Below are 23,155 nucleotides of genomic sequence, written 5' to 3' on the forward strand. Positions count from 1 at the left end.
CGCACACATACACACACAAACACATACACACGCACACACACATACCCACAGACACACACATACACACACACATACACGTACCCACAGACACACACATACACACACACATACCCACAGACACATACACATGCACACACGCGCACACGCGCACGCACGCACAAACACACACACGCACACATACATACACACACATACACACACGCATACACACACGCATACATACACGCATACACACATCCACACACACATACGCACATACACACACACACGCACACACACACATATACGCACACACATACACGCACACACATACACGCACACACACACGCACACACACACACGCACACACACACGCACACACATACACGCACGCACATACACGCACGCACATACACGCACGCACATACACGCACGCACATACACACGCACATACACGCACATACACGCACACATACACGCACACATACATACACGCACACATACATACACGCACACACACACATACATACACGCACACACACACATACATACACGCACACACACACATACATACACGCACACACATACATACACACACATACATACTTACACACACACATGCACACACACACATACATACACACATACACACACACATACACACATACACACACCCGCTCGCTTGCACCTCCCTTGCTGCACTCGTACCTCCACTGCTACGGCTGCCTTCCTGCCACAGTAACGTGACCCACGTGACTGGTTCACTACTTGTTGCAGAGGTTCATGGATAGAATCCGGAAGGCTGCCCTGGTTGTTGACGTGACCCACGTGACTGGTTCACCACTTGTTGCAGAGGTTCATGGATAGAATCCGGAAGGCTGCCCTGGTTGTTGACGTGACCCACGTGACTGGTTCACCACTTGTTGCAGAGGTTCATGGATAGAATCCGGAAGGCTGCCCTGGTTGTTGACGTGACCCACGTGACTGGTTCACCACTTGTTGCAGAGGTTCACGGATAGAATCCGGAAGGCTGCCCTGGTTGTTGCCGCGGTTGTGCGTGGTAACCGTGAAAATACTACTTGCACGTCTCCTGCATCACTCCCAGTCGATGTGTTAAGATCCCCGTGACGTTGTTTCAAAAGAGTAGGCCGTTGTGTGCCGGCAACATACAGCCCAAAATTTGGCACGTTAAAAATAATATATATGTAGTAGCATCGTCCTCTACTGTCAAAGGTACTGCAGACTGCGTTTGTGTAACATGTTTGTGAAGCATCGTACCTTCGTGGGAGCCTTGCATTACGAGCGTGTCACGAGTACTCGATGCATTCATTATTACCGCCCCCCTCGTGGGCTTGTGCCTGCCTCACTGTAACAGTCTGTGATGCTAAATGACAGAATGTGTGTCGACATTGTCTCCTTCATAGGTCTGTCTCTCCACGTAAAGGTTAAACGTTTTCTTGACACAACCCATCGTCGGCCTCACAGCGTTCTGTGAATGCATTATTGCAGCGGCACTGATTAAGTACAGGAAAACACTGGACCAGTTTTGATATCCACCGTCTCATCAACTGTCGGGCGCATATCTCTCTCTCTCTCTCTTTGAGGTGTGCATGTTCGACGCAACATGCAAACTAAAATATACAGGCGTCAGGGTCGGGATTGAACCCACGAACTCCTGTATACCAGGTGAGGCAGTTAACATCTTGCACGACCCGTCATGCCCCCTACCGTCTTCTAAACAAGCGGTGCGGGGCGGGCATCTTTATATATTTTGTCTGCGGGTGCAGAAACGAAACTCCGCAGTTCAGTCAGATTCTCAACAGGCTGATCAGTGAACCCCGCTGCAAGAATCTCCCGCTATCGTCATTCCTCCTGCTGCCCTTCCAGCGCATCACGCGGCTCAAGCTGCTGGTGGAGGTGAGAGAGAGGCGCTGCCACGTGAGGGCCGTTTGACAAACGAGTCGGTCCCATGGCCTGGCACACATTTACATCTTATTCTGCTCTCGTGTTTTTTTTTTTGTCCAGAATATCCTCAAGAGGACGGAGAAAGGCACGCAAAGACACCAGAACGCGCAGAGAGCTTGCAAGCAATTGGAAATGGTAAAAAGTTAAAATCGCGATCTTTCCTGAATGACAAACATCTTGTTCGCGCGCTTAACGTGTGGGTCATAAAATCATCGCTCTAGTGTGAGTTAATTGTGCTTTATATCGGCTTTTGTGAAGGAAATGATAGTTTGCTGAACTATCATTTGTGGCCAGGTTGCTTCTGAAAAAGATCTATACAGCTCAGTGGGCCTTACCTGGTTAAAAAAATAGAATAGCCAATATTTTGGGGAGTGGCCCCTTCTCATACTATGAGGGAGGGCCATTGCCCAATACGTAACCTCGTGTGTGTTTTGCCGTTTAAGGAATTGTTAGGAACGAGCGTGGTGAGGTTTTTTTTGTTAATTTGTGCCTGTGCACAACAGCAGCAGCATCAAATAATTTGCCAATGCAGCGTCCGTGAAGGATGTGAAATTGAATTTAGTTTTTTGGGTTGAATCTTACGTCGTTCCGACCTGGATTTTGCACGACCAACCGAAATCGACACAATCATCGCTAGTGTAAAATCAACGTGCTTCAAAAATTTGTGTCGTAAAGAAGTTACCACCAAGTCATCATTACGCCATTTATTCTGGACAAAGTCTCTAAATTCTTATTTTTTTCAGCAGCATTCTTTATTTGCATGTTTTTCCAATTCCACTTGTGATGAGTCTTTGACTTGTGGGAGGAAATGAGGAAACCCAGAGAAATCCCACACACAGGAGGTAATAAAACTCACAGGGTCCGTGCAGAGGGGCTCGGAAAACTTTATCTGTACTGCCACTTCCTGTCCAACCTCGTAACCCAGTGATAAATCGTGCACCCCCGACAGCCAAGCCCACCAGCGGTTTTCACATGCATTGACATCGGGCAACAACAGTGAGCAAGTTAACCTTTTCGCTTTCCGAGATTTATGCAAGTTGCAGGGTGGGTCCCGTTCACCGCTGAATCTTGGAACGCGCAAGCGGTTAGCGTAAACTTTATTTAGAGGCATAATGCCGCTGTTTTTGAAAACATTGTACTCGCCGCAGAGAAGCGTAGCGACGCGACCGCACTCTACGACAGCTGGCGCCAAACTGTGCCACGCGCCCTCCCGCACGGCCTTGTGGGAGCCTCGGTACCGATCAAGTTATTTTATTGTAGTTGTTCTTCCGGTTTAGTTCCGACGATGCACACGTACGTATTTATTAGAACACGTACGCCATCGGGACGGAATTGTAAGGACGGCTGATGACGTACGCACGCACTCCATCGGATTAGCGCCGTCGCCGCGTTGGACGGCCGCGGAGAGGGGTCTTGCGCCAACGCTGCCCCGCCCGTCCCCCCGTGCCGCAGTGCATCATGGAGTGCAACGACGGGATTCTCAAGATGAGCCGGACGGAGGAGCTCATTCACATCGAGAAAACGCTCGAGTTCAAGGACAAGGTACGCGCCGCGTTGCCCGCCCCCCTCCCCCCGCGTGCGCGATGCCACGTTGCCACGTTGCCACGTTGCCACACGGCCGCCGCCGAGTGAGCCGCTCCGATTCGCGAGCCGCACGTGACGGCGGCCAGCAGGGAGCAGCGCTTGCCTGCCTAGCAAGCGGTCTGTTGAAAGAGGCGCGGGGCGACGGCGGAACGTCGTCCGCGCGTTGCCTTTCGGCTTTTTTTTTTTTCGCGCGCGTGCGTGCAGTCGGTGCCGATCATATCGCACTCGCGATGGCTCTACAAGCAGGGAGAGCTGATGGAGATGCACCAGGCGCTGGGCGCGACTCTCCGCAGCGGCAAAGTCAGCTTCAAGCCGCTCTACCTGTTCCTCTTCACGGACCTCCTGCTCTTCGCCCGCAAGAAGGAGTGAGCTCGCTAATCGGTCGCAGCTTTCCTGCTCGTTCCGTTTTGATTTCTTAAACCCCCGTGCATCCGCCGCTTGCGGTCGTCCGCCGGGGTTTTGAAGGCGTCGTCGCCGAGCGAGCGGCAAAGGAAAAGCACGTCGCGGGGCAACTCGTCAGAAAATGCGGGGGAGAGCCGCAGCAGCATTACGGCGACGTAGCGTGGTGGGCATGGTGCCCCCTCGTGCCCGGGATTAAATTGGGGGCCCGGCGTAAGAGCAGCGAGAAAGGCCCGCCCAGTTGCGAGTATACAGGTACATCCCTCGCCTATTTGCGGGCGATGCGTTGCAAAAAATAATGGGCGCACGAAGCGAAGCCGCGCGAGGCGGCTGCCTGCTGAGTGGCGCACGGAAGGTGCATACAATGATGGCCCGTGTCCGGCCGCATGTAGCGTAACTGCTTAGCTGCTTATCGCGAATATTGGGTAGAAATAGGTGTAGTCGCATATACGGCACGAAACCCCACCAACGGAACCCACCGAGAGCAAAGGAAACCTGTACATAGCAATTTGGGACATCGCGGAGGCGAGATGTGGTGTGCAGGAGGTCGTGGGTTCAATCCTTCCCCCCCCCCCCCATCCCTCCCCACATTCCCACAGCCACCTCGGTGCCAGCACCGCCGCCCCACCAATGTCTTAAGCCTCCAGCCCCCGCCGGTTTTCGTGCCTTGTGCCCCCCCCCCCCCGGCTGTGTTTGCTGCAGTGCCGGGACGCGTTTCCTGGTGTTTGAGCACGCGGAGCTGACGGCCGTGTCGGTGAGCGAGCAGCAGCCCATCCAGAACCACAAGCATCTCGTCCACCTCAAGGTTAACTTGGACAACCGCAAGAGACGCAAGGCGTTCATCCTCAAGGCTCAATCGGAGTGGGTCGCACGCTCGCGCAACTCCGCCGTTCCTCTCTCTTCCTTGTTCCAAGTCCTCTGATCATCTCTCTTACCAAGTTCTTACAATAATGCTCGATTCAAGAAACGTGTTCACTCTTTGTCTATTACACCTTCAGTGGTGTTCGTTTGTTGCTGGCCGCTTGGCGTTTTGGACCTTTGAGTGTGGCTGCTTCGATTTTCTGTCTCGATGTGCTTTTTGTATTTATGTATGTACGTTGAACTTCTTTATGCACAATACGTACGTGACTTTACCGAATGCACCAAAGAGTATAGTACGTAGCCAACTGCTAAATCAGTTCTAAACAAATTAGTTTTCAATCTATGAAAGTGCATAGCTCCAGCGGCTTCCTAATATCAGAAGGAAGAGCGTTCCAGACGGCCGCAGAAGCGGCTATGAAAACGTGCCATGCGGCGACCAACTTTATTCGATGGCTAGCCAGAAGATTCTGCTTCGAGGGTGACCGGAGTTCGCCCGATGATGGTTTTTGCTCCTCCTGTTATATGTGCCTCTTCTCTCGTCGCCTCCACTGTCCTCGCATCTCGTTCCACCGCATCCCTCTGCCGCCTTGCGCTCGGGTCTCCATCAGATTACTCCGCCCTGCACCGGCAAATGCAGTAACATCAAATCTTTCTGATATAATTACACTAATAATGACACTAATAAGTGTCATTATATTGACACTAGTACACGGTATCAATAATGGCACTAGCACCCAGATTGTAAATGGCGTGGCTTGGCCCTCCAACGCACCCGTGTGCTGTACTAGTAACGAATTGGCAGGTTTCGTTTACGTGACAAACCTTACTCATCGGCTGTGTCGGGTGTTGGCGGGTTTAATGACACATTTATTTACGCGATCTTACCCAAAACACCTGTGTTACAGATAATGACACTTATGCTGGACTCCCCAGTGGCCTTCGAAAATCAATAAAAGATGTGACCACTCCTCTGTGAGTGATGCTGTTTTTGGCAGAGCACTATCTTGATAAGTTTTAATCTTTGGGCTGACTCAGCCCATCGTCTTCCCTCTGGGGTGCTGATGAAACGATTACCACTTCCATGAATAGATGGGTCCCCTGGCCTAGGAATGTGGAATTTCTACCACTGGTTCAGGGACGTCGGTGGAAATGATTTCCACCCGATTGTTGGTTTCAGCAGGGGGAGCTTTTGCCTTAACTTCACCCGAGCGTAGTGTCCATGACTCGTTGCCTCCCTCTGTTCATTCCGGGATGTTGCGGAGGATGGCTCGTGATTGACAAAAACAAATCTCGTATCTTCTCTTGCTTTGAGTTTTTCCTCAAGCAATGGTTGTCTCCTTTTTCTCGTTGTGCAGGAATGAGCAGAAGCGATGGATCACTGCCATCAATCCGAAGCGGAACAAAACACCGCCGGAGGTGTATGGCTTCTATGGTCAGTCGAGAGAGAGCCTGTGGTCTGGGGAAGTTCCTGTCTCGATTACAGAGATCATATATATATTTTTTATAGGGGGGGGGGGGGGTGGGGACATTAGGCCAAGGGTGCAGCCACCATTCGGTGTCATGCATGTTCAGACACAAAAACTTTTTTTTTTAATATGGCTAAGAGACACTCGTGGCATTTTTGATGGAACATATCAACTCGAATATCCAACTTGTTGAGTGGGGGGGGGAGGGGGAAAGGCAATATGAGTGGTTACTTGAAAATGTTGAATATGTGAACACCTGGAGAAAATTAAGGTTGTGCCGTTATGTATGCAGAGTTTACTGAACACAAATTAAGCGCAAACTGCTTTAAACTTCGTAATATGCTCTACTGTACTCTAGAAGTTGGCGAATGTACGCGAGATCGAGGATGCATGACTGTGTGTGACAAGGTCGGATGTGTAAATGTTTATAGAACGTGACACCTTCAAGTGCCGTTTGTTGCTGGTCGCTGGGCATTTTGGACCTTTGGGGCGCTGTGCTCGGCCACTGATTTGAAAAGAATAAATATATCAAGGTCCCCGTTGTTGTATTCGTACGGCCCCTTGGGATTTTCCATCCCAATATGCTTCTTGTATTTATGTATGTTGAACTTCGCTTGCACCATACGTAGCCATCTGTGCTAATGGACATTGTACTTTATTTTCCAATTTATCTCATTTATTTTTCCTGCTGTTCGAAGACAAAGATCCCCTGTCTAGCCTTTGCAGGCTGCTGGGGCAGTGCTGTTAGCGAGCACCTATGAACGCCGGCACGGCACACGAGGGGGTGGGTGGCCAACACCATCCCCGGCCGCCTTTGTCTCCCTAGTTGCATCGTTACACACTGCACCAGGTACTCATATGAGGCTGAGTCGACCTAGGGGAGCCCAGGACTGGTTCAGATAATTGTCACTGGTGTTAGTCATGAGCAGAAATCGAGCTGTGTTTGCCGGGTTTGTAGCGCAGCGTGCTCACCGCTACACTAACAACTCCCCATTGTGGCGAGATGTTAACTCCCTCGCCTGGTATGCAGGAGGTCGTGGGTTCGATCCCGACCCTGACGCCTCTGTATATTTGGAGTTTTCGGTGTCTCTCTCTCCCTGTGGTCGTGTGGATTTTTGTCCTGGTCCTCCAGTTTTCCCCTCCACATCTAGAATCGCCATGCGTTCAGAGTATTTGACTGCTATAAATATCCACAGGATGACAAGCCGCTTCGTTGAGCAATTATTTATGGCCAGGTCGCTTCTGGGAAAAAAAAGAGCTATGTAGCTCAGTGTGCCTTACCTGATAAAAATGTTTATGTTTGACCCACACACACACAACACCGTATGCACAGCGGACTGCGAGCAGGTTTGCTGCATCAAGCCTTACAAAGCTCAGGAGGCCGACGAGATGACGCTGGATTTTGCCGACTCCTTCTTCATCCTGCGCAAGACCACGGATGGTGAGCGACCTGGTGGGGGTGGGGGGGGGGCGGAGACCCTCCCTGCGTGCTTTGGAATTGAGCAGCAGTTGCCCTGTGTAGAGGCTGCATCGGCCGTACGTGCACGCATGTGTGCCTGTATGTACGTTGAACTTAGTTCGCACCGTACGTAGCCAACCGTGCTAATCGGAGGTGCACACAACAAGCGCAGCACTTTTGTCAACCCGCTGCTGGCTGAGGGCCTTCCTATGCGGTGCGGATCATGGGGGTTGTTTGACCACGCTTTGCCATGGTGGTACGTGCCAGTTAGTGAAGGCAGGGAGCATAACCATGGGAGCATAGAAGTACAGGGCGACATTATTTTGCTGCACTGCTTACTGCTGCTCACCGCATAGTCCCCCACGGTGGCCTATTACAGCCTGCTGTACATGAACTTGATTTGGAGCTTTCGTGACTGCAGGAATTACTCATTGGTTATTTCGGTAAAGTCACGTAGAAATAGAAAATAATAAATAATAAAAATAGCGCTATTTGTTAATTTATTATTTTCTCTTTCTACGTGACTTCACCAAAAGAACCCAAGAGCTGCTGTACATGGTGATGACCCATCCAAGTGCTATCCAGGCTCCTCATGCTTAGCTTTCGAGATCTGACAATATTGCGAATAGCATTATAATCCATTGCGAAATACAGTGTGACCTTCTCATAGATACCGCACTTAAAATAAGAATACGGAGAGACGATAAGAGAACATTTTGTTTTTGTGCGTGTCGAACCTCTTTCACACCGTACGTAGCCAACCATGTTAATCGTGTCAAAAGCCTCTACACCTAACCTCAACATCCAAATCGGGCAGAATTCTGTGCGACCTTGGCCGCGGGCTTTCTAAAGACGCTGTAAAAACCCGAACCGTGCGCTGCTCGTGAAGGACGACGGCTCGCTGCTCCCTAACTGCGTGCGTCCGTGCGCCTGGCAGGCTGGTACGAGGGCGAGCGCATGTCCGATCGCCAGCGCGGCTGGTTCCCGAGCCGGGTGGTGGAGCCCGTGGCGAGCGGCAGCGTGCGGGAGGAGAACGTGCGTGAGCGCGAGTGTCTCCTGACCTCCGTGGAGGAGGGGGGCGGCGACGGCTGCAGCTACGGCGTCCCCACAATAGTGTGAGAAACTTGTGGGGGGGGGGGGGGGGGAGTCTTCCGCAAACGAAGGGGATGAATGTGTCCCCCAGTCGGGGCGACTGCCCGAGGACGAGGAGGGGTCCGTGTGAATTTGATGGTGTGCGCGAGACTCCCCATCGCAGTACAGCAAGACGGTTGCCGACCTGTTTGTGTGGATGTCGAGTGTCAGGCTGGGTATTCCAGTTTCCATTCCACATAGGAAAATACTGTATTCAAGAAGGGATCGGTCAAACTTTGCTCGGCTATTGCAACTCCCTCCTCTACACCTTCCTCAAATACCTGTCTAAACTCCGGATTATGTGATAAGTTAGTGCCTAACTTCGCACCCATAAATGATACGTCACCCGAATGCACTTAGCCACCCACTGTGTGCCAATCCTTAATCAACTTCAACATTGCACTCACCATATTCAAGATCCTCCATAGACTTGCCCTCGCCAACTTCTCCCCATCCTCGCATCCCTCTACTCCCTTGCATGCAATCTCCACTCGAGCGCCAAAGGCTTTCTCCGTAGTCCGGGAAGCCCCTTCCCCCAGCCATCATTGCTGCCGACTCCCCGCTCCTGTTCAAGTCGAGGCTCAAAACCTTCCTTTTTTCCCTCTGCCATATGCCGACTGCCAGTCTCGATTGTAAAATATCCATCGCGTTGTCCGTCAGCTGGGAGTTCTGGGAGAAATTGCGTCAACTCGGGTGCAGTCGAGTCGAGGTGGCTGTTTGTGGAAACGAGGTGTAGTGAAGTGTTGTACCCCCTGCACACACGTATTCCACTGTTTTAATTACAAATAATAAGCGTACACACCTTGCATACTTGTTTACATGTATACATGCCAAAACAAAAAAAATATCAGCAGCAAAGTGGAAATTAAAATTCACCAAGTTTACAATGTGTTTTACAATAATCTGCATGCATCTGGGATGTACGGTGTTGGTATGATTTACTTTAAGCACTAGCTGGACTTGGTGGGTTCATTTGATATGATAAAAGTGCCTCTGGGTGCCACTTAATGAGATGGTTAATTTGGAACACGGAGCTCAGCAACAATGTGGACCTTGGTTCAAGACCAGTTGCATACAATTCCTTAAGCGACTGTAACTTGGCTCACAATGCTTTCCATTGCAAGCGAATTGATAATATCACTCAAAGTCATTTCATGCAACCGATCGCAGATCTTTTGTGGTCGCCTGATGTCAAACGTCCTCCTGTGATGTGAGCGAGGAGGCCTTAAGTCGAGTCAACTGATTACCAGATGCAAATTATTGCATTGTAAATGCGTTTTAAGTGTGCGAGTTGTTGCATTTGTCTGTAGATAGTGAGCCGTGACTATCGAAGGCTGAAAGCACTGTTTGATGGCCCTGTTTGTGGACGTGTTGAAGAGACGTTTGGTCGAAGTTGTGAAGTCTTTTTTTTAGAAGCCACGTTCTCTTGCGGCGCCGCGATCTGTACGCAGCTCTGAACGATGCCTGCTCCATGTGCCTTGCCACGTGAGAGCACAATTGCGATGCGACTGGTGTAACAACGCTACGAATATATGTAATACATATGCTGTAAATAAAGTATTCAGTAGGGTCATTGTGACACTTTAATTACGTTGATTACAATGTATAGATTTTGTTGCTTAAAGGCATTATCGGCAGTAACAATAGACACTAGCTTTTGTATTTTACATTATCGCCGCTATCTATGCACCTCATGCTATTTAATTTGAAGTTGATTGTGCAGTGATGAGAAACGGATATCTCATTTCCTAACGCAATACGATCAACCTTGGCATGTTTAACAATAATTTCTTCCCACCGCTTATTCCCACGAAAAGGTGAGGCATATATGAATGTAGTTTCTTTACAAAGGTGGCTGTGTCAATGTTGATCTTATTTCAATGCAGTCCCATGTCGTCACATTAAAGATTTATGTTTTAATAATTGATAGAATTGATTAGCAATATTCTATTTTGAAAAGTTTGACTTAACGGTCATCGTGTTGCATTTTAGACAGCGGGCATAGAAAACTGTGTACCCTGTATTGTATTTTCCATTCTATGGCAGTTTTTTTAATCACTAAGGCATTTTCTTGGTCATGATGTTCAGAATCTGGCTTCCATACAAAGCACTGAGCCAGTTTTTTTTAATATGTTTAAGCCCCAGGTTACCCATTATGATACAAACAAGTCCTGCAGTATATTAAACATGGTCTGTTCTCAGTCGCCAAATGTTACAAACAAATTTCCACTTAATGCGTTTCTGCCCAGCACTGAAGATAATTGAAAATGACCAGATTTGAATACCCGCAATACAAATGTAATCATATGACACAGTTTCAGAGCTCACCCCAATGTTTTTAATGCAATAAAAGTTGTTAAATATTTGGTATTAGTTTAAGTGCGTATTTTGCCATGTGTTTGTGCCTGTGATAGTTGGTAGTCTACTAGTCACTGGGTGTGAATGTGCAACATGTTTATAACATAAAAAATGTAGGGTTATTTTATATAAACTACATTTTTATTGTTGATTTAAAGCTTTCGTGACTGCATGGATTCATATTCTTGGTTCTTTCGGTAAATTCACGTAGAAGGGAAACAATAAAATAATAAAAAACAATAAAAATATAAAACAATATTTGTATTATTATATTGTTTCCCTTCTACGTGACTTTACCGAAAGAACCCAGAATATGAATATTTTTTAATGTTCTTAAAACTGCCAGTGTAAATAAACAATTGAGTAACCGAATCGGTCCTGACCTGCCCTTCAATTCTCATAGCTGGAGGCCTCCATTCAACAATAGATTCACACAAGGGCCATGAATTGCTGTATTATTACTAAGGGCCTGTCCCCATCTAATACACTTTTATTTTCTAAATTGCACAAAGTAATAGAATTGTCTCTTTAGCAAATGAAAAACGGTTATTTAGGATCAGTTTATAACAATGGAGGAGAGCCGATTCTGAAAGGAGGAAGTGAAAGGACTGTCACAGGCCATTGGGGTAAGCATTTATCATAACCAAGGATTGATGGAAAAATGAAGGGGGGAAAACGACTTGCATACAATATACCATTGTGAGGCGCTACACATTTACATGTCAATGTTCATGCGTGGTTCAAAAAGTTGAGAACCTAACATATCTACCAAGTACATACAAGCATAAGATCTTACTTTTCAGGTCACCCTTTTCTCACAATGAATTATTAGTATAATTCCCAAAGCTTTTTTATTCCCTCAAATACAGATGGCTCCTTTGGACATGCAAGTGATAAAAACTTTGGATTTGACATGAAAATGTTGATAATGTATTTTATGCGCGTTTCATCTTATCGCGATCCTTGTACATTGTGAATCACTACATATAACGCAAGTTTTAAGTAAAAAATGTACCGATGGCACCAATTTTCGAGATTAAAAGTGCGATTTGAGAGATGTCATTTTAAGGATGTTAAATATGCACTTCAATTGTAAACATGTACTTGCAGGTATTGTAGAAAGTTAGGTGTATACAGGTAATATCCAGCTTTATTGTAAAGCAATTGCTTTAAAAAAAATGTACGTATTAATTCCTAGCAAAATTGTAGTACCGTACAATAGTTCCAAAAAAGTTACATGCAGTCTGTCCATCAAGTATTAAACGCAAAATAAAAAGTTTTCATAAAAATAAGAAATGTTTTTGCTAATTTATGCATACGCAGTGCCAAAGTACAAGGTTAAATGCATTCTCTATAAAGTAACATTACATTTTAAGGTTTAAGAGGTCAGACCAATTTACCATGAGTATTGTAAATATACACCGAATCAAAGATGTTTCTTTTATTCACTTTATAACGTTCATAATCTTTGCCGTAGTTTCCATTCACGTGCCTTTACATCAAAACGTAACCTATTATTTAGACAGTCATAACCTCTGAGACACTTTTTTCGCACGTAAACAATACATCGATAGAAAACAATAACTTATGTACACTGACAATATTCAAAATGTGCCATTTCACTTCCTAGTATGTGCTCAAGATTTTCAAGGTTATGTATGAATTGCCATTCTTTATACCAGTCTCGAGAAACTGGGTCCATTAAGTACATGTAATCATAAAAAAAAAATACTTTATTGATATTGCGGACGCAATGTCTAACACATGGGCATGATACCAACACTAATGTCATCATTGTTGCAAACTCTTTACAAAGTCACAGGGTCTTAATGCTCAAATCAGAAGGTACTGCAAAGCATGACACTTAAGGAACTATCCAAACCTTTGGCAAACATTACACTTCAAAAATATATTCTTATGACGTGAGTGGGTGCTGATGTGCCTCGGATCACTTAAAATATCACAAAGTATTCTCCATTCTGCTTTTAACGCATCATTACAGTATGTATCGGCACTTAATTGGAACACGTGAATAAACGCATCCCATGGCCACCTTAACTTGGAACAGTTGCATTCCAATATTCTTGGTTCTTTCGGTAAAGTCGCGTAGAAGGGAAACAATACAAATATATTTATTATTTTATATAATAAAATAATAAATATATTTTTATTATTTTATTGTATTCTCCATTCTGCTAAAATAATACAAATATTTATTATTTTATATAATAAAATAAATATATTTTTTATTGTTGCCCTTCTACGTTACTTTACCGAAAGAACCAAGAATATGAATCCCTGCAGTCACGAAAGCTTTAAATCAAAAGTTGCATTCCAGTTAAGGAGTGGCCAAGCAGAGCATTATCGGCAACAGAACTCTATGTTGCAAATGGTAATGTTTTAAGAGGTGTAAATTATGGGAATTCAAGTCCAAGTCTGCGGTCAAAGAGATGTTGCTTCATCACATGTCTGGGGGGTGGCTGCTATTCGTCTCCACTTCGATGGAGAGAATGTGATGCCCAGGCACCATGGCGAGACCCAGTACCCGCGCTTCCCCTTGTGAAGATGGTTCTGTATGTAAACACACAAGCATGCAAACACAAGCCATTTTCATCTCTATTTTCCTACTATCAACGCATCGTGTCCAAGGTCACAGTCAAGCTTACACGATGAAAAACTAAATATTCCGGTTTCTTCCTCAATGGAACTGCATAAACGTCACAATGCAGGAAGAGTCTTAGGCACAATTTTGGCTTTCCTGGATACATATAATTTCATTAATTAAAACCGTCTCCAATCTACTTTAGGAACTGAACACAAATTCAACAAAGCGAAAATACTTCCTTAAACAGGATAAAAAAATGCGACATTTAAAGCAATGTCACATTTTTCATAGGTGACGATGCTTTTGAGCTATGCAACTTTAAAATCGAAATTGAATAATCAATCTGGATTGAAATCTGATCGTATTTTTAACAACAAGAAGTTAAACATACGTGCATACATAAGGGCCGTTGCTGTAAATGCCGCTCACCTCTTGTATATTTTAACCTTTCGGGCAGTGTGATTGCCAACGTTTTTTGGTTGACTTTGTGTTTTTACCCCCTTGTGCACCAACCGTCAAGGGGTAGCGTCAACATGACATTGGCTCGTCGGGTTTCAATCTGACGGAACAGTCAAATGGAACACAAATGAACGAGTGCTATTACCGGTGCCTTTGAGGTACTCCTGCGCCGAGCCGAGGATGACATTACAGTCGCGGTCAGTACAGAGGAAGGACCCCACCAGTGTGCGCCCATCGCTCATTCGTATTTTCATGCTGCGGTTGAGCCAGCTTTCCAGCCTCTCTTTGGCCAATTTGTACTGCTCACCGCCCTCTCCCGACTGCTGCGGTGGCTCCTGCGATGTAAAAATAAAAAAAAATATATAGAACAATCGAAGAGCAACGTCAACTCGTTGAAAGCGACGTCACCGCAACAACTATTTGCCGCGTTCGCATTGCTCATTCATCCAAGGACTCTTCTAGGAGCGTCCTGCATTGGGGGTGTACTTGAAAGATGTTTTCAACGGATTGGTAAGCGTGGGAGGGAAACCGGAGCGCCCGGAGAAAACCCACGCGTGCGAGGGGGCAACACTCTATCCCGGTAGAGATGACAGGTGGAGGTTTGTCCACTTGCTTGTATACTCCTTTCTACTGGTGAGCCAGGGTATGGCACCTCCCGACAGCAAGTTTGTGTGATCCGCCAATTTTCGCCTCCAGTGATGGTTTACAAGCGAGCACCAACCATACGGGCTGGTGGATTAGTCGGGTCATGCGATGGAATCCTGTGTTATGGGGAAATCATTATCTATGATGCCTGGCAATCGGAGGAGGTTAACGAATACACGAACATGCGCGGACGTTTTGTCAATCCAATGCTGAATGAGGGCCTGCCTTCGCCGGCCGGGCCCGTATCTACTTATTTGCCTATACAATACCGCATATGACCATCACGATTTGAAATATATACCACCCCTCTCCCTCCCCCGCAGAAAACAAGTATCTGCTAATCTACTGGAAGGTACGAATGCGTCAAGGAGGGGCATCGTTTCGTTCAAGAGAACATTCGACATCTGTACATTCCGGGGGGGGGGGGGTGGTGGTGGCGGGCTTGCCAGGTCAAAGCGCCCCGTAAGAGAATCCAGGCAACACCGTAGGCCGCGACCGCCGGTAGGCCTCGTCGCCCCGAGCGACAATCTAACTTCGTTCGTGGCACGACGTTAGGGCGTCGTGAGCGCGCTGTGGTCGGGTACGGGGCTACACGACGGCAGGTCTCAGGGGGGGGATGAAGCGACGACGACGTCGCCGCATTTGCGGAGACCGCGAAAGTGTGAGGTGGTGGTGGTGGTGTGTTGTGTGTGGAAGGCGCTCACCATTGAAGCTCGCGGCTTGCCACTGCCACGGGCGGCAGTGGATGGGACGACAAGACGACTCACTCGCGACAGAGGAGCCTCGCTCACGACGAAGACGACACCATCACCACCCCCCGGTGCAGCCTTCACAGACTGTTCGGTGGCAAGTGCTGTTAGTGTGAAAGGCTCTGCCGCCTTTGTCCCCTCCAGGGGCGGTGTTTTTACACTGCGCCGCGCCAGGTACTCATTTGAGGCTGAGTCGACCTGGGGGGGATAGGGGGGTGTTATGATTTATTTATGTAGTTTATTGTTAAAAATTCGGTCAGTCCCTATGATCACTGTTACATTGCATGTATGGCTTTGTTTTTGGTGATTTCGAATACGTTTTTTTTGTTTTGGCCATGTTTTTGTTTATTGTAGTACGGAGTTAGACTGATGGCCTTAATCTAAGTTTTTCTTGTGGTTGTTGTTGTTATTTGACTTGCATCCCACTGGGATTTTTGCACACAGCGTTGGTGTACGGTGCTATTTCAGGAATATTTTGATATTTTTTCCTGGATTTTCTGTTTGCACAGTCACACAAAGTCACTTTAAGATGTTTTCTTGTTCGTGTTTTTTGTTTGTTGCGGTTGCACCCGATTCAAGAGCCGAATGGCTCACAGGGCTATACCAAATAAATGAACTATGAACTATGAACAGGACCGGTTCAGATAATCGTCACTGGTGGTGTTGGCCGTGAGCGGGAATCCAATCCCTGATCACGATAATTCGTAGCGCAGCGTAGCGCTAACCGCGGCACCACCGCTCCCCAGATCCGCACACAGCGACAGCAGCGAAAACTTGGCAAGGAACCTCCTGAAAATTTTAACAAAAAGTCTTAAGGTTGTTCTACGCCCCCCCACCACCACCAAGCAAAGAACAAACATAAACGAATTAAATAATTACACAAAAAAAACAAATCCCTGTAACAAATAAAAAAAATTAAATTAACAAAAAAATAATGTAGGCGAGGTGACCGTGTTGTGACCGCATCTACTGCTCGCCCCCCCCCCCCCACCGCGTCGTCGTTGCCGTGGCAACGGAGAGACGCCGCTGCCGGCAACCTCTAGGAAGTTCGCGAATAATAAAACAGAAATAATCAATCTCTGTCGGGGTTCCGTCGATCATTATTATCGGTACCGATTTAATTTTAATAGGCGCTGCTTTTGCTGCTGCTGCTCGCGTTCACGGGCTGCGTCTTCCTCCTCCGTACGAGCCGGATTTAAGAGCCCCACCGAGCTGAGGCAATTAGAGTTGGACTTGGGAAGTTCGGGATTAGTTTTATAGAGTGCTGGTTTTGTTTAAATACTCTTTGATTCGTAACCCGGGGTTGTTACGGATTCAGAGACGTCGACTCGGGGTCATAGCTTTAAGTCCAAGCATTGGACAGGCGCTTGGTAAGTTTTAGGACTCGGGGTGGTGGTTTTTCCCATCGGTACGGTCACTGTTACATTGCATGTTATGGCTTTGGTTTTGGTGATTTCGAAAACGTTTTCTGGGTTGGACATGTTTTTGTTTATTGTAGTAAGGAGTTAGACTGATGGCCTTAATCTTAGTTGTCTTGTGGTTGTTGTTGTTTGACTTGCATCCCACTGGGATTTTTTTGCACACAGCGTTTGGTGGTGTACGGTGCTTTTTTTCAGGAATATTTTGATTTTTTTCATGGATTTTCTGTTTGCACAGTCAACACGTAGTCACTTTAAGATGTTTTTTTTATTGTTCGTATTTTTGTTTTTTTTGTTTGTTGCGGTTGCACCCGATTCAAGAGCCGAATGGCTCACAGGGGCTATACCAAATAAATTGAACTAAATGGAACTAAAATAGTGAACCACAGAGGTCTGAGGTTAATAATCTTTGGGGTCTTTCGGTAAAGTCACGTAGATAAGTTCACAGAAAATAATAACAAAAATTATTTTATTTTTAAAAACTACGACGTTTCGATCACAACACAAGCGATCGTCATCATCTTTCCCCCGTCATCATCTTTCCCCCCTGATGACGATCGCTTGTGTTGTGATCGAAACGTCGTAGTTTTTTGTGTTATTTTTCTTTTAACCTACATAAGTTACTTTACCGAAAGACCCAAAGAATATGGGGTGAATGTTCACGGTCAGCGCGCTGCGCTACATTATTTAATTTCCTTTATTCTTGTACGGTATTTGTTACACAGGTTTATTTTTTTTCCTTTGGTAATACTTTCTTTCGTTTGTCCTTTGCTTACTTAACCGGTGGGTGGTGGTGGGGGGGTAAAAACAACCTTTAGATTTATATTCTTTGGTTATTTCGGTAAAGTCACGTTGACTTTACCGAAAGAACCAAAGAGTATGGATTTCCCGCAGTCACGAAAGCTTCGAATCACAAGATTGAACCTTAAGATTTATAAACATTTGTTGAGGTGGCAAGTTTCCTCTGTAAGGGGCACGACGGTGTCGCTGTGTGCGGATCTGCCGTGGGGAGCGGACAACACCGGAGACGATTTTCTGAACCGGTCCTGGGCCTCCCCTAGGTCGACTCAGCCTCAAATGAGTACCCGACGTGTAAACATCGTCACTCGGGGAGACAAAGGCGATCGGGGGTGGTGTTGGTTGTTCACCCACCCCCTCGTGTGCCGTGCCTGCCTTCATAGGTGCTCGCTAACAGCACTTGCCCCTTCACTCTGCTAAGGCTACACGGGGGTGCGGGGGGGGGGTCTTTGTCTTTGTTGGGGTCAGCGATGCGGCCCAGGTACCTGACCCCCCAGGAGGTGTCTCTGCACAACGTGCCCGAGGACGCGTGGGTCTCCTTTCTGGGCGCCGTGTACGACCTCACGCCCCTGTGCGACCAGTACAAGGGTGATGCACGTACACACACAGCACGCCGCACTCACCTCACCCGCCCGTATGTATGTATGTGTGTACTGCACGTTGAACTTCTTTCGCGCCGTACGTAGCTTGCACTCTTATTTGAAGCTCGCGGAAAGGGAAATAAATAAAGTAAGAGACGTTTCGGGCAATGGCCCCTTTTCACTTGCGTTGGGGATGTAAGACTTTTTATTAAACTATTGAGGTTTTTTGTTTGTTTCTGGCTGTGCTATGAAGAAGGGCCATGGCAGATAGCCCACTATAATAGAGGGTGAATTTATAGAGAAAACTTTATTTCAAAACCTCTACATGTCCCTCACCATTGTCAACACACATTAAATCATATAACGCTTCCTGTAAGATATCAAGTCATTGCCTTCACAATACACAATCACATGTTCAGAAATCATTCGAAATATATATGAAATACTGTACAGCCCACTGTGAATACAGTTAAAATGTTCGGTTTATAAATTAATCGGCCTGTATTTCCAGTAATTGTCGTGCATATGTTTGTTTATAATTGTGGACTTTTCATTATCCCACAGGAGACTTGCTTCTGAAGCCCATTATCGAGGCGGCTGGCCAGGACATTTCTCATTGGTTTGACTTGAAAACTAAAGATGTGAGTTGCTATTTGTAGCGCATACACTATAAGTGACCGACACATTACCTCACTCAGGTACCATATGTCACACTTTAAAAACACAGCTCTCATGTAGTCATGATAATAATTTCTTCATAAGGCACCCTTAAACAATGGATATCAAGAGCACCATGCATATAAATTATGAAAATAAGTGAGAAGTATCTGGTAAGAGAAGGACTAAACAGATAATATGGAAAACTTGAGAGGCAGTTTTATACAGGTGGTGAGGTCTTCCACCGGGACTTAAAGGTCACCATCGAGTGCGAATTCCTAACCTCTGAGGGCAGATAGTTCAAAAGCTTGGGTGCCGTAAAAGGGGACGATCAGTAAGATCTCAGAGATCTCGGTGGGATGTATGGTTGAATCAACTCCTAGATGTGAGGTGGAGCAAGCCCATTTAAAGCCTTAAACACAAGTAAAAAAATCGAAACATCATGAGGAAACATTAACATTGCTTCTCCACACGATGCTATTATTAGAATTTAGAAACATCCGCTTAAGAGTTTTTGGCTGATATTAATTTTCATGTAAAAGGGCCACTTCGTTGAGCTATTATTTGTGGCCAGGTCGCTTCTGAAAAAAGCTATGTAGCTCAGTGGGCCTTACCTGGTAAAATAAAACGTTTAGTTTTTCGTTTTATTTTGTGTAAGAACAACAATCTATTTTATAATAAAAATTATTATCATAATGTACTAGTGGCATAGCTGTGGAGTTTGCAGGTGGTGTAATCACACCTGGCCCCAGGTTCAGTGGAGCCCAAGCATCGGGCGACAAAGGGGGCGACGGAAATTGGACGGGAGACCCCATGATATTCATTTCCCCAGGGCCCTTGCCGACCATGGTACGCATCATCATGATGACGATGCACTCACACAATTACTAAGTCCTGCTAAATTGCCAAGGGAATTAACAAGCACAACTAAGCAGAACATCACACATGAGGCAGTCGCACGCATGAACTTAGCATACCTGTCAACCCCTTTTGAGTGGCTACCTTATTATAGACCAATTTAGAACGTATTGGTCACCCCTGCTCTTATAAATCTTAAAGTTCATCCTACAAAGTCCCATCGCAAGGGAGAAACACAAATAGACACTTTTTTGCCCGTATTAAAACGGCTGCACACCGTATGGACCTGAAAACGCAATTTCCCTGTAAAAGAACAAGGGGTAAACCGTATGGTTTGACACGGCATGACTTAGAATCACACAAAGTTCCAAGAGCACCGGTAACATTGTACACACTGGAGAGTATAATAAACCAACATGCCAGTAAATTTACATTTCTCGCAATTGATTACAAGTCATTGCAATGCGCTTATTGTTTGTTGGTTTGGCGTGGAGATCCGAACCCACGTGGACCCCGTGACGAACACGGTGACATTCCACACGCCGCAAGGACGCTTCTTGCACGTGCCTCCGCCGTACCCAAGCACGGACTGGGCCAATGACTTTGGGCGTCCGTGGTGGAGAGACACCTCGTACCAGGTGGGGCTGCTGTCAAAGAAGACGCGTTTCATCCGCGTGATCAACACGCTCACCTCCCAGGAACACATCATCGAGGTAACAGCCCTGCCTTCCTTTCTCTCGGCATCACCATCTTGAAGGCTTTCTTTTGTGTCCAAGCACCGCCCGTATGTTTTGATTCAAGATTTAATGATTGTCTCGCTTTAGCCGTCTTATTTTAGTTATGTCCATTAGCCTAGATGTAACATTAACATAGTATGAATCATAAATGTACCCTCAAACGATGCATCTATTTGTGAGTGCAAACATGGCTTAATTTCTCACCATTCTCCAGGTATCTTTAGATAAGACACGTAAATATTAATCACAGCCACAGTGAGAAGTATACTGGGTGTGGTGTGCCAGGTGCAGAAATATTTCCCACGTCAAACCAAGCTGAAATGAAGCACTGTGGCCAAGTCCCCGGGGTCACTCGCCGAAGCGATGCACCGTTGCACACCTACGACCTACCCCCTTTTCCCACCTCTTAAGCCCAGCACCGCTCACGTCGCCAGGTGTGCACGGAGGAGATCCTGTCCGAGATCCTGCACCGCTACCTCAAGTATAACGCGCACGCGGGCAGCTACACGTGGAAGCACGCCGAGCACGAGCTCGACATGGGGCTGACGCTGGACGAGAACGGCGTTCCCGACGAGGACGAGGAATTCCTGCGGCTGCGGCTCGAGCCGGACGACTACCGCCAGACGCTGTACCTCTGCTACAACGACGACCTCACCGAGGCGTGATTCGTGCATTTCGCGGTGGTTTTAAACGATGGATTCCCGAGCCGGCTGGGAAATAAATGTAGGATCACCAGGTGTTGGGAGAGTCACATTGGGTCAACGTCGAGAGCAGCGGTGGTTGGAAGTTTGGCTGAATCTTTTCGGGCTTTGTGAATGAAAGTGATTGTGTTGTAGATCAACTTGTATGACAGTAAAATTACATTGGGCAACCAGCAACCCATTTAGCCGAAATTACTGCAAAATATAATTAAGGTGGTAGGCAGGATAAGATGTACTTTACTCTTACGTTACTCCTGAAAAGCAAGTTTAAAACCGGAGGCCCCATGTTCTCCTGTGTAATTGCTTGTAAGGCAGTATAACCGAATACAATTAAAAGATGAGACTCATAATGTAACCTGGAATGACTGAGCATTATTTCAAAATTGATTGACAATAGATTTTCAATTTTTTTATTTATTTAAAGCTTTCGTGACTGCAGGGATTCATATTCTTGGTTCTTTCGGTAAAGTCACGTAGGTAAAAATAAAACAACAAAAAATCACGACGTTTCGGCCACAACACAAGCGGCCTTCATCAGGTGAAGGGATCAGGCTGTCTGGAGGACAGCGCTGGAGTGAAACACAGCCACCCTCAGACCGCGACCTTTAAGCTGTGTGCGAGGAAACAAGGTGTCCTGACAAAGAAATTAGCATAAAAATTAGCATTTGATTGCCCGACTTAGCATAGAAGTGGTGTACATGCAAGTGCACATTGGTTGGCGCGGGGGGGAGGGGGGGTTTACCTATTGATGGTGTGAAAAGGGAATTTAAGAGCTGCGAAAGTTTGGGGTACCACTACTTGAAAAATATACTGTACCATTGAAAATTAATGTTTGGTTCGATTTAGAACATCTTCCCATCTGTGAAGGATGTCATTCCTGACATGCAATATCCGGGAGTCTACAAACTAAGTTGCACCTGTGGTCATTGTTACATTGGGGAAACGAAATGGCATGCCTCAGGCCGTGTTCGCGAACACAAGGCAGATCTGAAACACGGCAGAACTAATACCTCTGCCGTGGCTGACCATTGCTATAACGCTGTGGGCTCTCGTGATATTGTTTTTTTCCCGAGACCAAGGTGCTCTGCAAACCTTTGGGCTACTATCAAAGGTTTGTTCATGTAGCCATCCAGATATATAATCAGACATAACTTCAACCGAGAAGATGGCTATAAATTGAGCAATCATTGGAAGGATGCTATTAATCAGGTAAAACCTTAAATGCTTCATGGTGTTGCCTTCATATCCACATCTCCCCTTGGCTTTTGCTCCTCCTTTTGCCCTTTGGTCCTTTCTAGCTGCTCTTCATTCATCAGCACTCCACTTCCCCCCCCCCCTCTTCTCCGTGACCCCTCTCTGACCTATATAACCTCGTATTACGGGAGTCCTCTACCCACTTCAGCAGTTGTTTCTTGCTGTGGTTGTTCCACCTGATGACGGACGCTTGTGTTGTGCCCGAAACGTGATTTAATTTACTTTATACCTACGTGACTTTACCGAAAGAACCATAGAGTAAACATCTAGCAAACTTGGGTGGTCTATACTAACCAGACTCAACAATGCTTACCTTCTAAGATACGAAGACTAAACACATTTAGGGTGACCTTTTCAGAGGCCAGTCACAAGAGAAATTGCTCAAAAGCTGAACTATTTGATGTGCGGGTCACAGCATAATGAGAAGTCATGACCATACAAAAATGTATGGCAATGAATTCAATTTTGAGAGAACTTTTTTTTACAACAAG

General features: G+C 46.3%; 3 protein-coding genes across 11 annotated transcripts in view; 2 read left to right on the plus strand and 1 right to left on the minus strand.

The window, feature by feature from the left end:
- Positions 1-11,212, plus strand: part of LOC116946981 (rho guanine nucleotide exchange factor 19-like) — a 53,799-nt gene extending 42,587 nt beyond the window's left edge. For all 5 annotated transcript variants that reach the window (XM_032962295.2, XM_076070309.1, XM_032962297.2 and 2 more), the window contains exons 9-16: positions 1,767-1,896; positions 2,005-2,079; positions 3,397-3,486; positions 3,733-3,893; positions 4,630-4,788; positions 6,144-6,220; positions 7,588-7,695; positions 8,651-11,212. In XM_032962295.2, coding sequence (XP_032818186.2) covers positions 1,767-1,896; positions 2,005-2,079; positions 3,397-3,486; positions 3,733-3,893; positions 4,630-4,788; positions 6,144-6,220; positions 7,588-7,695; positions 8,651-8,832 — 982 coding nt within the window. In that variant the 3' untranslated portion in view covers positions 8,833-11,212. The remainder of the gene's footprint in view (positions 1-1,766; positions 1,897-2,004; positions 2,080-3,396; positions 3,487-3,732; positions 3,894-4,629; positions 4,789-6,143; positions 6,221-7,587; positions 7,696-8,650) is intronic.
- A 611-nt stretch (positions 11,213-11,823) lies between these two features.
- Positions 11,824-15,847, minus strand: LOC116946984 (N-alpha-acetyltransferase 38, NatC auxiliary subunit). The gene is made up of 3 exons (XM_032962303.2): positions 15,616-15,847; positions 14,412-14,601; positions 11,824-13,773 (listed from the first exon to the last, which is right to left on the minus strand). Exons 1-3 carry the CDS (start codon positions 15,616-15,618, stop codon positions 13,664-13,666), a joined length of 303 nt encoding a protein of 100 aa, XP_032818194.1. The 5' UTR covers positions 15,619-15,847; the 3' UTR covers positions 11,824-13,663.
- On the plus strand, positions 15,654-21,765 carry CYB5D1 (cytochrome b5 domain containing 1). Of its 5 annotated transcripts, none has more exons than XM_076070311.1 (5): positions 15,654-15,731; positions 18,345-18,464; positions 19,022-19,098; positions 20,467-20,685; positions 21,144-21,765. In XM_076070311.1, the coding sequence occupies exons 2-5, from the start codon at positions 18,347-18,349 to the stop codon at positions 21,372-21,374; spliced, it is 645 nt and encodes a 214-aa protein (XP_075926426.1). In that variant the 5' UTR covers positions 15,654-15,731; positions 18,345-18,346; the 3' UTR covers positions 21,375-21,765. The 5 variants fall into 5 exon arrangements, with proteins under 5 accessions (XP_075926426.1, XP_032818190.2, XP_032818192.2 ...); XM_032962299.2 differs by having other exon boundaries at positions 15,704-15,834; XM_032962301.2 differs by lacking the exon at positions 15,654-15,731 and adding an exon at positions 15,871-17,030 and having other exon boundaries at positions 21,121-21,765.
- Positions 21,766-23,155: the final 1,390 nt, after the last annotated feature.

The sequence above is a fragment of the Petromyzon marinus genome, chromosome 28 (assembly GCF_048934315.1).
Source record: "Petromyzon marinus isolate PM22_M1 ecotype Great Lakes invasive population chromosome 28, UKy_Petmar_22M1.pri1.0, whole genome shotgun sequence".
NCBI classification, from domain to species: Eukaryota; Metazoa; Chordata; class Hyperoartia; order Petromyzontiformes; family Petromyzontidae; genus Petromyzon; species Petromyzon marinus.